The 13,563-nt window shown below is 38.7% G+C and overlaps 1 protein-coding gene across 1 annotated transcript; it reads left to right on the plus strand.

Moving 5' to 3' along the window:
- The first annotated feature begins 7,112 nt into the window (after positions 1–7,112).
- On the plus strand, positions 7,113–13,563 carry LOC149649695 (NFX1-type zinc finger-containing protein 1-like). The gene is made up of 5 exons (XM_089849187.1): positions 7,113–7,575; positions 8,055–8,634; positions 8,754–9,184; positions 10,229–11,252; positions 13,116–13,563. Exons 1-5 carry the CDS (start codon positions 7,138–7,140, stop codon positions 13,289–13,291), a joined length of 2,649 nt encoding a protein of 882 aa, XP_089705313.1. The 5' UTR covers positions 7,113–7,137; the 3' UTR covers positions 13,292–13,563.

The following is a 13,563-nucleotide window of genomic DNA, read 5'->3' on the forward strand; positions in this document are numbered from 1 at the left end:
CACGTTCGACAGAAATTACGTTGAGTGTGGCAATATTAGCTTTCTATTTTTTCGGCCGCCAATCAGCAATAAGCTCGAGTCACGACGTCATTTTCAACCACGCGTGTCCGCCATGTTTTTATTTATATAGTTCCTAATCGAGTCAGTTACTATCCCTGAGAATGCCGAAGTTCAATGCTAAACGTTTTATTGAGGAGGTTCGGAACCATCCATATCTTTATGATACGCGACAAATATTACAAAGACCAAAAATGAAAGGCAATAGATGGGCCCGAAAATAGTGCAATGTTCAGTTTATCTGGTAAGCCTTGGTTCTCTTATACGCGGGAACTACGCTAAGTGAAAACGCTATAACGCTGCCGCTGGGCAACAACGTAAAAAACTTACCCCTGAAGAAATTTTGCCAATATCCATGGAAGCATTTTAAATACGTGTTTGCCAGAGCCCACTTCATGTTCACACGTCTCCTGGGCCCGTATTTTTAGCATTACACGAGGCAATCACAGTTTGATATACTAAACGAAATCCCTGACCTACCCCTCACTTTTTGGGGAAAAAAATCCCCTCACTTATCCAGGTTCTATACGAACCCTGAGACTAAATTAAAATCTTTCTATAATCTACATTTATTTATTTCATTCGCCAGGCAAGAATGAAGCCAACACGCGGTGCTAATCGTGATACACAATGAGCCAAACAGCTAAACCTTTAATTGCGCGGCGACAATTCACCACTTACCACTTCAACTTAGAATCCGTCCCATAAATAAAACCTTAGGAATTCCGTATTTAATCAACTAATAAACTAATTAAGTTTACCTAAATCATGGCTTAAACCATTCTAATTAAATTCAAAAATAGCCCAATTTCGATAGTACGTACCCTTCCAATACTAAATACAAATGAAACCTTAGGAATTCCGTATTATATCAACTAATAATTGACAAATTAAATTTAACTAAATCATGGTTTAAACCATTCGGCAAATTAAATGCAAAAATGACCCTAATTGCTGTTGGAGAAATCGACTCCTATCTACTCGGAACATATTAACTCTGAATTTTAAGAAAGGCGATGTTGTATTTTAACCGGTTAATATCTTAATACTGTTTTTTGGGAACTGCTAAAAATAGTTATGTTATCATTAATATCACTTCACTTCTCTCTCTCACTCGTTTAATAAACAGTTCGTTATTTTATTTGGTCTCTCTCTTCCTTATGGATTATCTCTTTAATATAAATTAGCTGTAAGGCTATGAAAATCTATCAGGTTATGGGCTCAGCCACGTTATGTTAAGGAAAGTCGGGTACCAGTTAGTATATTAGTATTATAGTATAAGACTTTGTCTTCGGTCAATACGTACAAGATGGCTTCTAGCGACTTGAAATCTCTTGTCGCGAAGTTGAACAATACTAACTATCAACTATGGAAATTAAAAATCAAGATTTTACTGACCAGAGACAATCTATGGGAAGTCGTAGAGAAAGCGAAACCTACGTCGGAACCTCCTGCTGACTGGGATAAGAGAGACAAGCAAGCTCAAGCTGCTATAGCACTGTTTGTGGAAGACTATCAATTAATTCATATCGGTCACGAGAAGACTGCCCATTCCATGTGGGAGACACTTCAGAAGTTACATGAACAATCGAACATCACAAGCAAATCGCTTCAAGGACGATGAACAAAGTATGCAAGACCACATAGGGTCCATGTTGGAGATCGTCGAGAAATTACGAGGAATCGGAGAAAATCTGCCTGATACACACGTCGATGCCATGCTACTCCGCAGTCTACCGAAATCTTACAATGTCTTGGTCACAGCTCTCGAAGTGAGACCGAAAGCAGATCTAACACTATACTTTGTGAAATCGAAAGTACTGGACGAATTCAATCGACGCCAAGAGATTCAATAATCAACGGCGTCGTCCAAGCAGAGGAGTCTGTTATCATTGTAACAAGCCAGGGCACTATGTAAGGGATTGCCGAAGTTACAAAGATAAGCTGGATCGAGAACATGCTGCATCCCGAAGTGAGCGAAGTAAAGCAGCGGTTGAAAAGAGAGCGAGCAGGGAGTATACAGCCTTCAAGGCTTCGAATGGCTCACAAGCGAACTCATGGTATGTGGACTCAGGGGCCACCAGTCACATGTCCAGCGATCGTAAGAATTTCAAATTCATAACGCCGAGATCAGAGAAGATTCATCTCGCCGACGATTCAATCATAATGGCGGAAGGGATTGGCGATGGCATGATTGACTGCCTCGCTCCAAACGGACAAGTACATAGTATAGCTGTGAAGAACATTCTTTATGTTCCAAAACTATCACTGTAAAAAAATAGGGTTCTTCGAGGGTTTTCAATAGAACTCTTACGTTCTTGTTGGAACGCTAAAGGTTCCCAGAGGTGGATGAAGGTTCACAGTAGAACAGGAAGGTTCTTAGCAGATCGTATCTAATTAAAAGGGTTCATGTAATAACGTGTGGGGTTTTAATAGATCCTTGAAGTTTCTTGAAAGATCTTTGAAGGTTCTTGAAAGAACATTCGGGTTCTTGAAAGATCCTTGAAAGTTCTTGAAAGAACATTCGGGTTCTTGAAAGAACATTCGGGTTCTTGAAAGAACATTCGGGTTCTTGAAAGATCCTTGAACGTTCTTGAAAGAACATTCGGGTTCTCCAAAGATCCTTGAACGTTCTTGAAAGAACATTTGGGTTCTTGCGAGAGCCTTCACGGTTCGTGAAAGAACATTCAAGTTCTCGATAGATCCTTGAGGTTTCGTGAAAGAACATTTCGGCTCTTGATAGATACTTGAGGGTTCATGAAAAAAATATGGGTTCTTGAAAGATCCTTAAAGGTGTCTTTCGTCTATACCACATAGACACCAATCTGCAACATTGGCTTCTAACACCACCATCTACTGGTCTTTCGTCTATACCACATAGACACCAATCTGTAACATTGGCTTCTACTCCATCATCGACGTTAGTCTTATGATGTACCCGACGAGCGACTAGTATTACGAGAAACGTCGGGCCTCCCAAAGGCAGGGCTTCCACCAAAGGTTCACGCAATTGCGCATTTTCTTATCCCTTTGTGTGAATCAATCGCTTTATATACTCTAAATTTTCAAAAGTTCTGATATAGGTGTTCCCTAGAAGTATAACGTTAAAGATAGCTATGTTTAAAATTATTTTAGGAATTAAGTTTCTGAAACCAACTTAACTATAATTAACGTAAAATACTGACGATTAAAATAATTAATATCAGTTATATTTATTTAATTATTTAAGATAAACTTCTTTCTATGTATGACACAAGAGAGAGTTTATATAGAACGAGTAATGAAGATTGCATCTAAATCGAAACACTACACGCATATCAAAGTTAATATAAAGCGAGTAGGATGAAAAGATCACTTACTAAACGATATTATTTTCTTTTTGCAGAATATTAAATGGGAATATTTTAAATATTTTTTGGCATTACGATTCTTTTAGTAGTTGTGTAGCTATAAAGCTCTGTTTCATCTCAATATTCGAAGAACATCTTTTGATATTAATATTTCAAATTTGGTGTTTATTTTTTAATTCAGCTTTACTACATTTATATATAGTGTAAACGTAACTTTTATCTTTATACCATAATATGGATGTTAATACTTCATCTCTCCACAAGTGTTGAAACGATTGGGTCATTTAAATAAGATACCCTAAATTTAAACCAGAATTGACCTTGTTTCGTGTCTTCTTATAGGTCTTAACGGTTCAGAGTGAGACGAAAGTTAAACACACATTTAAGTGATAGATATTAGGTCCTCATTAGATTTATTGAGGATACACAGGGAATTATTAAGTGCTTTAACCTTTACAAATGACATTGGCAATATCTCGCCAAATTGAACTATGTAATTCCGGTTTTTAATTGGCTGGTGGAACTGTGTTTAAAAAGTAAAATCGTCTCGGCTCGGAGAGGTTTATTTTGGTCTCCCAACTTGTATTAACTCTTCCAGGTGTGCTTTAATCTGAAGGGTGTTTTTGTTTCAGTTGGAAGGTGTTCTATCAATGGGTGCTTAGGAAAACGGCAGGGTGTTAATTGACCCTTATTCAAATGTTTTTAAACGGAAATACAAGCCGCGTTTGCACGAGCTTGCACAAACCGTTGCCAACGCATTGGAAACGATTTGAAACCACGTGTAAACACAACCGTTTATAATCGAACCAATTCCGAATCGCATTGTTGTTTAATATAAAACTGTTTGAATGGTGCGGATAAACACCTTTGGGCTTTACTTAACACTGTTACCTCATATGGTGTATTTTTAAATTAAAGGTTTTTTGATATGAGCTTAGAGCGTTAGGGGTGAAGAGAGAAATCATCTACTAATTCTCCCTGCATAGTGAAACATCCTTAAAAATCCCAAGCTTTTAAAAATCAAAAAAAAATTATAATCCTTCGGAGATTCATACTTATTTTGATTTTTCAATCACTGGGAAATAATAATCGGAGAGTTCAATATGCTGGAATGTCTTGGAATTAGAGGAATTCATAAAAATCACTTGAATTTTCCCTTAACACAGGTTTTTACCTCTCCGAGTGACGATGACGTCACGAAGAGGTATAACACTGGACTTTTCTGTGTGTGTGTCTGTTTGTCACCACGTTCGCAGTTGGCAAATCGGAGCAACCGTGTTCACAATTCCCGGACCGCGTTCGCAGTTAACAGAAATTAGGAAAATTCTACTTCATTACGCTATCTCCACACTTGTCTATCATATGGTATATACCACATACACGCCAATCTGCAACATTGGCTTCTACTCCTTTATGATCGTTGGGGTTAAGATGCACGCGCGATCGGCTACGGTTACGAGAAACGTTTAGCTTCCCAATGGCAGGGCATCCACCAAATGCTCACGCAATTGCGCTTATTGTCATCATTTGTGAATGAATCGCCTTATATACCCTAAATTTTCAAAAATTGTGAAAACGGTGTACGCTAGAGGTCAAACGTCAAAAATAGCTATGTATAAATTCATTTTAAGAATAACGTTTCTTAAAACGGCTTAACTAGAATTAAGGAAAAATACTGATGATTAAAAAAATTTATATCAGTTATATTTATTTAATTATTTAAGATAATCTTCTTTTCTACGGAACGACACAAGTGCAAGTTTATATAGAACGAGTAATGAAGATTGGATATGAATAGAAACACAAGGTTAATATAAAGCGAGTAGGATGAAATGGTCTCTTACAAAATCATAACATTTTTTATTGCTGAATATTAAATGAAAATATGTTAAATATGTTTTGGCATTACGATTCCTTTTGTAGTTTTGTAGCTACAAAGTTCTGTTTCATTTCAATATTCCAAGAAATAATTTTTATATTAATATTTCAAATTTGGTGTTTACTCTTTAATTTAGCTTTACTACATTTATATATAGTGTAAACTTATATTTCACGGTGTAGAGTTTTAAAAAGTCACCAAGAGAGAAAAATTGAAAATCATTGTTATGATTGCAACCTAACACTGTTGAAATAAGAACCTCTATAAGGTGGTCATATGATATGATATAATTCCATCGGAGTTGAAACAAACGAGGGCTCTGAGTCAAAATAAATCAGTTTCTGATTTGAACTAAACCGGGTTCAGAGTCGAGCTACACTGGTTCTGGGTTGATTGCAACGCGGTTCTTAGGCGATCTCAACACGGTTCAGAGTCAAACTACATGGAGTTCTGGGTCTAACTCAAAACGGTTCTTAGCCGTACGAAACAGGGTTCTTAGGCTAACTCGACAGGGTTCTGAGCCAAACTCGACATGATTCAGAGTCAAACTACACAGCGTTCGGATTATAACTAAACAGAGTTCTGGGTCGAACTAAACCTGGTTCTGAATCGAATAAACCGGGTTGTGGGTTTAACGCAATACGGTTCTTAACCGTACGAAGTGGGGTTCAGAGTCGAACTAAACCAGGTTCAGAGTCGAACTCAACACGGTTCTCAGTCAACCTACACATGGTTCCGATTACAACTGAACAAGGTTTTGAAGCACACGCCACATGATTCAGGTAGGAACCTAATACGGTTCCAAAAGAAACTAACTTGGTTCAAAGAAAAACCCCAGCCCGGATCGTAGATGAACTCCTTAGGACTTTATAGAGAACTCATATCAAAGGGTTCTATGTAGATCAAAAAAGGGTTTAAAATAGGGGACAAGCGTTAAGAACCCTTTTCTCGGCAAAGTAGAACCTTTTTTTCTTAGAGTGTAATTAAGCAAAATGTTCATAAACATGCCCTCCATTGGATTAACATTACACTATACTTTGGAGGCTCATAACTCTGGTTCTACTAGAGATACGGGGATGTCCTTTGAGTATGTTATACAGGGTTCATACGAACATAGAAAACAGGGAAAACCTGGAAATATCAGGGAAATTGGTGTAGAGGAAAAAAATCAGGGAAATATCAGGGAAAATGAAAATTTCTTCGAAAAAACAGGGAAAATTAATTTTTATTCCAAAAAATCAGGGAAATTAATAAGTGAAACAAATACACTTCAGTGGGACCCATAATCTAATTTGGTGCACGAAAAAAATCGATGTTAGTTGTCTCTGTGGAGAGAAATATATTTCTTCTCTGTATGGAATTCTTTATTTTGGTTCTGTATATTATAACCTAACAAAGAATGGTAAACATGGTTGTAGGTGTAGTCTGGTTACCCTATTTGAAATTATAACACTCCTCCAATGTAAAAAATGCACCAGGAAATTTATAAGAAGTACTCTGGAAAACCTGGAAATATCAGGGAAATTGGCTTTGGAAATTTCGTATGAACCCTGGTTATAGTCCTATTTGCCCTCCTAGTTAAAATTTGCTCCATAGGATACTCCATATACGGAAAAAACCTGGAAATCTCAGGGAAATTGGTTTTCCAAAAGTTGTATGAACCCTGGTTATCATGAAGTGGGCTCTGGTAAACACGTACTTAAAATTGTCCCAGGGATATTGGTAAAATTTGGTCAGGGATAAGCTTGAAAAGTCGGGGAGGGATTTTCAATAGAAATAGTTCGTCCGAACCCTGGAATAGCGTCAAATAAAAATTGGGCCCACCATCTCCATATAGGTTTTAAAAAGAACATGTTCTTCTTGAACCACGAATCGCACGAAGTCCGTCCCGAGCACGACAGTACCAGTCGCGTAAACATGCACGAAGCCGAATTTATAGTCGCCCTTTGTCACTACGTACTTAAGCAAGGTTACAAGCAATCTCAAGTTACCATCCTAACGACTTATCAAGGACAATTGTCCACCATTCGCCGTCTAATGCCCAAACACTGGGAAAATGTCCAAGCCACCGTTGTCGATAATTACCAAGGCGAGGAAAACGATATCATATTGATGTCTTTCGTTCGGAGCAACGAAACTGGGGTTATTGGTTTCCTTAAAACGGCGAATAGGGTCTGCGTTGCCCTTTCTAGAGCCAAAAAGGGACTTTATTGCATCGGCAATTTTAATTTGCTCGCCAGGCATAGTGAATTGTGGGAAAAAATCACGACGCATTTGCGGGAAACTGAGGTAAATTATCTTTCAGTAAATTATACCAGAAGTATATATTTTACTTCTCTTCGAGAGAAGTGTACCACTACAAAGCGGGAGGGGTAATTGTAACATGATTCTTCCCAACATCAAAATTAACATTTGTAGTGTATAAGGTTACTAAAGTCCGTACGCGATAAATAGTTCCCCCTCATCATTATACTCTATTAGCGCATGCGCTTGTGCATGGATATTTGTCCCACGTCAAGACAATCAAGGTTTGTGGGCTGATTGCTGTCTGAGGATTTAGTAAATACCAAACAGTTGTAGAATTGACCCCCTAGCACGGTGCGATAGTTACCCATCTGAATTGAGTTTGATGAGCGGGAGAGCAAACCAAAATGGTGCCATGAGCCCGGGAAGAATCATGTTACATAACTAAAGTATTAAGAGGATACAGAGTGTCATCCTTCTTCTATTATCCCCTTCTGATTATACTTAATAACACCAATTTGCAGTCAATCGGAACCAATCTGGAACTAGTTTGTCAATTGCACAATCGCGTAACTTTAGTTTCCAAAGCGGATCACTTTAAAAACGTACCAGACGGGGGTTGCCTCGAAAAATGCAATGTTATCCTTAATTGCGGCCATAAATGCAATCGCAATTGCCATCCCGTCGATCAGGAGCATTTGGAAATCGAATGCCCCAAACCTTGCGAAAAATTGCTGAATTGCAAGCATAAATGCGTTAAACTTTGCTACCAAGAATGCGGCGATTGCAAAGTACTCTTACCCAAAATGATGGACAATTGCGGCCACAAAATTATGGTTCCTTGTTGCGAAAAGGATACGGATGACCTATCTTGCGATATGCCCTGTTTGATGCATAAGAATTGCGGTCATCCTTGCAGCGGCAAATGCGGACAACCTTGCAAGCAATGTAGCGTTCAAGTTAAATCGTGTGGTCAGGAGGTCTTGACCACTTGCCATCAAAAGGATTTGGAAGTATGCCAAGAAAGATGCCGAAAAGTTTTGCCATGCGGACATAGATGCCTTTACAGTTGCGGAGAAATTTGCGGACCTTGCAGAATTAAAGGTAGGTCAAATGGGTTGCCACGGGGTCAGGCAGGGTTCGTACGGAACCTGGATGGTCAGGGATTTGGAAAAAGTCGTAGAACTGATCTCTAATTACGCCTCAATTAACTCTCTTTAAAGTTAAAACAGTTGGCGTTTGCTTTCACGCTGTCGAAATCCAATGCAAGGACAAAACTAATCGAGAAGAATTGCGTAAAGTTTGCCAAGAAAAATGCAATTTGCTATTGCCTTGCAATCACCTCTGCAAGAATCGTTGCGGCCAACCTTGTTCCACCTTTTGCGTCGAAGACGTCGTGGTGACTCCGGCTTGCGGACATCCTTTCAAAACCCAATGCAACTTGGTCGCCACTATCGACATTCCGGCTCTGATGGAAAGCTGCGAGGGACGATGCCTAAGTACTTTGGAATGCGGACATATTTGCGGTGGAACTTGTAGCCAATGCTTCAGAGGAAGGTTACACGTCCCTTGCAGAAGTAAATGCGAGAGGTTCCTGGTTTGTGGACACGTCTGCCAGGATATATGCTCTGCTAGTTGTCCTCCATGTAGACAGGTCAGTTTTGTTTGCCTTCTTGCTTGTTTGTTTGTTTGTTTGTTGGTTTAATGGTTCTTCATATTTCACACTCATTTTCATATTAACATTAACATCTTCTTGAAGTACCCTTTAAGATTAACATTAACGTCTTCTTAAAGTACCCTTTAAGATTAACATTAACATCTTCTGGAAGTACCCTTTAAGATTAACATTAACGTCTTAAACGATTACCCCTTTAAGATTAACATTAACGTCTTAAACGATTACCCTTTAATGTTAACATTAACGTCTTAAACGATTACCCTTTAATGTTAACATTAACGTCTTAAACGATTACCCTTTAATGTTAACATTAACGTCTTTAATGATTACCCTTTAATGTTAACATTAACGTCTTAAACGATTACCCTTTAATGTTAACATTAACGTCTTAAACGATTACCCTTTAATGTTAACATTAACGTCTTAAACGATTACCCTTTAATGTTAACATTAACGTCTTTAATGATTACCCTTTAAGATTAACATTAACATCTTAAACGATTACCCTTTAAGAATAACATTAACGTCTGAAAGTACCCTTTAAGATTAACATTAACGTCTTAAAGTACCCTTTAATATTAACATTAACGTCTTAAAGTACCCTTTAAGGTTAACATTAACGTCTTAAAGTACCCTTTAAGGTTAACATTAACGTCTTAAAGTACCCTTTAAGATTAACATTAACGTCTTAAAGTACCCTTTAAGATTAACATTAACGTCTTAAAGTACCCTTTAAGGTTAACATTAACGTCTTAAAGTACCCTTTAAGATTAACATTAACGTCTTAAAGTACCCTTTAAGATTAACATTAACGTCTTAAAGTACCCTTTAAGATTAACATTAACGTCTTAAAGTACCCTTTAAGGTTAACATTAACGTCTTAAAGTACCCTTTAATATTAACATTAACATCTTCTTAAAGTACCCTTTAAGATTAACATTAACAACTTCTTAAGTTAATAAACTCAGCCCCTATAAGTCTACAATCTCCCTAACTTAAAACCATTTCCCCCAATGATAGATTTGCCAAAATCGTTGCGCCCATACTTATTGCCAACAAATGTGCGGGTACCCATGCATTCCTTGCCAAGAAAGTTGCGAAAGTCGTTGCATTCACGGGGCGTGCCCAAATACGTGCGATTCATTATGCGACCGTCCCCCTTGCAGCCGCGACTGCGATAAAATATTGCCGTGCGGTCATAATTGCTTGGGAATTTGCGGCGAATTATGCCCCTTTTTATGCCGAATTTGCCACAAAAATTACGTCTCCGAATTCGGCGACAATTTGAAATTCTTGCAATTGGAAGATTGCGGGCACATTTTCGAAACGAACGAAATTGCCACTTACCTGCAATGTCAAATGACCTCGGCTATTTACGTCTTTCGTTGCCCTTGTTGCTACACCCCCTTTCGACGAAGCAATTACTTCCGCCATTTTATTAAAATGGCCAATTTGGGAATCGAAAAATTTAAGCTGAAATATTTTTCGATTTACGAACACACCGCCGAACCGCAAACTAATTTGAGAATTAAATTGGATGAATTGGTAACTCGAAAGCCGATTAGCAAATGGAGTTACGTCATCGTGACGTCCATGTTGAGATTCTTGGAACCGGGTTACCTGATTAGCCACGCCATTTTGTACACCTTTATAAATAACGTGGAGATTCTTCAAGCTTTGTTGAAAATTGAAAATGATCTGCGATTGCTCGATCCCAATTCTCAAACCGACCCCGGATTTGGGAAAATCCTGATCGAAGTCAGGAAGTATTTCGACACTTTTGTCGGTATCGTGGCTTCGCGCATGACCAATACGGCTTTCAGCGGAAGTTTGCAAATTAGCAATGATCTCTTAAAGGAGAATAGTCGGTTGAGGTGCGCCATGCGATTCCTTAAGACTTACGCTAACATCTACGCCCAGCAAAGTGACGAGTTTAAGAAATGCTACCAAGATATGTTTAGCGTTCTGTTATTTCAAGAGCATGATGAAATGACCTGTAACGAGATTTTGGCCGGATTGAAGCGCAAGTTGCTGGAAATTTTGGGTAAGTTTTCGTTTTTTGTTTTGTTTATCAGGAACTAGGGTTGATGGTTGAGTTTTAAGCTACGGTTGGCACGTGTCAGGGAAAATGTTGAAAAGGTCGGGGATTTGAAGTAGGGTTGTCAAAGGTCAAGGAAAATGTGTAAAAAGTCGGGGAAATTCAGCTAGGGAAAACCTGGAAAAGTTAAGGGAATTTAAGCTAGGGTTGTCAAGGGTCAAGGGAAATGTGGTAAAAGTCGGGGAATTTAAGCTAGGGTTGTCAAGGGTCAAGGGAAATGTGGTAAAAGTCGGGGAATTTAAGCTAGGGCTGCCAAGGGTCAAGGAAAATGTGGGAAAAGTTCAAAAGTCCGGGAATTTAAGCTAGAGTTACCAAGGGTCAAGGAAAATGTGGGAAAAGTCGGGGAATTTAAACAAGGGCTTGTCAAGGGTTAGGGAAAACCTGGAAAAGTCGGGGAATTTAAACAAGGGCTTGTCAAGGGTTAGGGAAAACCTGGAAAAGTCGGGGAATTTAAACAAGGGCTTGTCAAGGGTTAGGGAAAACCTGGAAAAGTCGGGGAATTTAAACAAGGGCTTGTCAAGGGTTAGGGAAAACCTGGAAAAGTCGGGGAATTTAAACAAGGGCTTGTCAAGGGTTAGAGAAAACCTGGAAAAGTCGGGGAATTTAAACAAGGGTTTGTCAAGGGTTAGGGAAAACCTGGAAAAGTCGGGGAATTTAAACAAGGGCTTGTCAAGGGTTAGGGAAAACCTGGAAAAGTCGGGGAATTTAAACAAGGGCTTGTCAAGGGTTAGGGAAAACCTGGAAAAGTCGGGGAATTTAAACTAGGGTTGCTAAGTGTCAAGGGAAATGGGGGAAAAGTCTGGGAATTTAAACTAGGGTTGCTAAGTGTCAAGGGAAATGTGGAAAAGTCGGGGAATTTAAACTAGGGTTGTTATGGAAAACCTGGAAAAGTCGGGCAATTTAAGCTAGGGTTGCTAAGTGTCAAGGGAAATGTGGAAAAGTCGGGGAATTTAAACTAGGGTTGTTATGGAAAACCTGGAAAAGTCGGGCAATTTAAGCTAGGGTTGCTAAGGGTCAAGGAAAATGTGGGGAAAGTCGGGCAATTTAAGCTAGGGTTGCTAAGTGTCAAGGGAAATGTGGAAAAGTCGGGGAATTTAAACTAGGGTTGTTATGGAAAACCTGGAAAAGTCGGGCAATTTAAGCTAGGGTTGCTAAGGGTCAAGGGAAATGTGGGGAAAGTCGGGAAATTTAAACTAGGGTTGCTAAGGGTCAAGGAAAATGTGGGGAAAGTCGGGAAATTTAAACTAGTGTTGCTAAGGGTCAAGGTAAACCTGGAAAATTCGGGAATTTAAGCTAGGGTTGCTAAGGGTCAAGGGAAATGTGGTAAAAGTCGGTGAATTTAAGCTAGGGTTGCTACTTAAGGGTCAAAGGAAAACTTGTTAAAGTGGGGTCATTTAATCTAGGGTTGCTAAAGGTCAAGAGAAAACCTGGAAAAGTTAAGGGACATTAAGCTAAGGTTGTCAAGGGAAAACCTGGAAAAGTTAAGGGACATTAAACTAAGGTTGTCAAGGGAAACCTGGAAAAGTTAAGGGACATTAAGCTAAGGTTGTTAAGGGAAACCTGGAAAAGTTAAGGGACATTAAGCTAAGGTTGTCAAGGGAAACCTGGAAAAGTCGGGCAATTTAAGATAGGGTTGCTAAGGGTTAGGGAAAAACCTGGAGAAGTCAGGGAATTTAAGATAGGGTTGTCAAAGGTTAGGGAAAACCTGTAACAGTCATTAGGGAATTTAATCCAAGGTTACCTAGGGTCAGGGAATTTAAATTATATGGGGTTACCAGGGATATGGTTTTAAGGTATTTTCTATCTCAGGTTTCGAGCCAGTGATGGAGATGGAATCTGGAATGATCCAGCTGGTTGAACCAATGGCGTACGCCGCTGGGAAATGGTACACGTGTCCTAATGGTCATGTCAATTGCATTCCAAGTGGATTATTGGAGCAAGGTATTTGCCCCAATTGCGTCGAATGCAATCTTCCAATTACTTAAGAAGAGTTCAAATAAACATTTGTTCATCAATTCAATATATTCATGTTGAACATGGAAGCCCAACGCTGTGATAAGTTAACTCAGCCATGTTGTTTTTTTTTTTCTTTTTCATGTTCAATTTTAGGATATAAACTCGTTCAAAAACATTTTCTTTTCATAATGTCTTTTTCCCATGTGTTTTTTCGTTTTAATGCAAGTGTTTATGTTTAACACTTTATCTTGTTTTTTCTTTTTTAATTACGAATAAAGAGTTAAACACTTAATAAAATTGA

Source organism: Phalangium opilio, unplaced genomic scaffold (assembly GCF_054372755.1).
Source record: "Phalangium opilio isolate 3A_F unplaced genomic scaffold, DU_Popi_V2 ptg000087l_1, whole genome shotgun sequence".
Classification (NCBI taxonomy): domain Eukaryota; kingdom Metazoa; phylum Arthropoda; class Arachnida; order Opiliones; family Phalangiidae; genus Phalangium; species Phalangium opilio.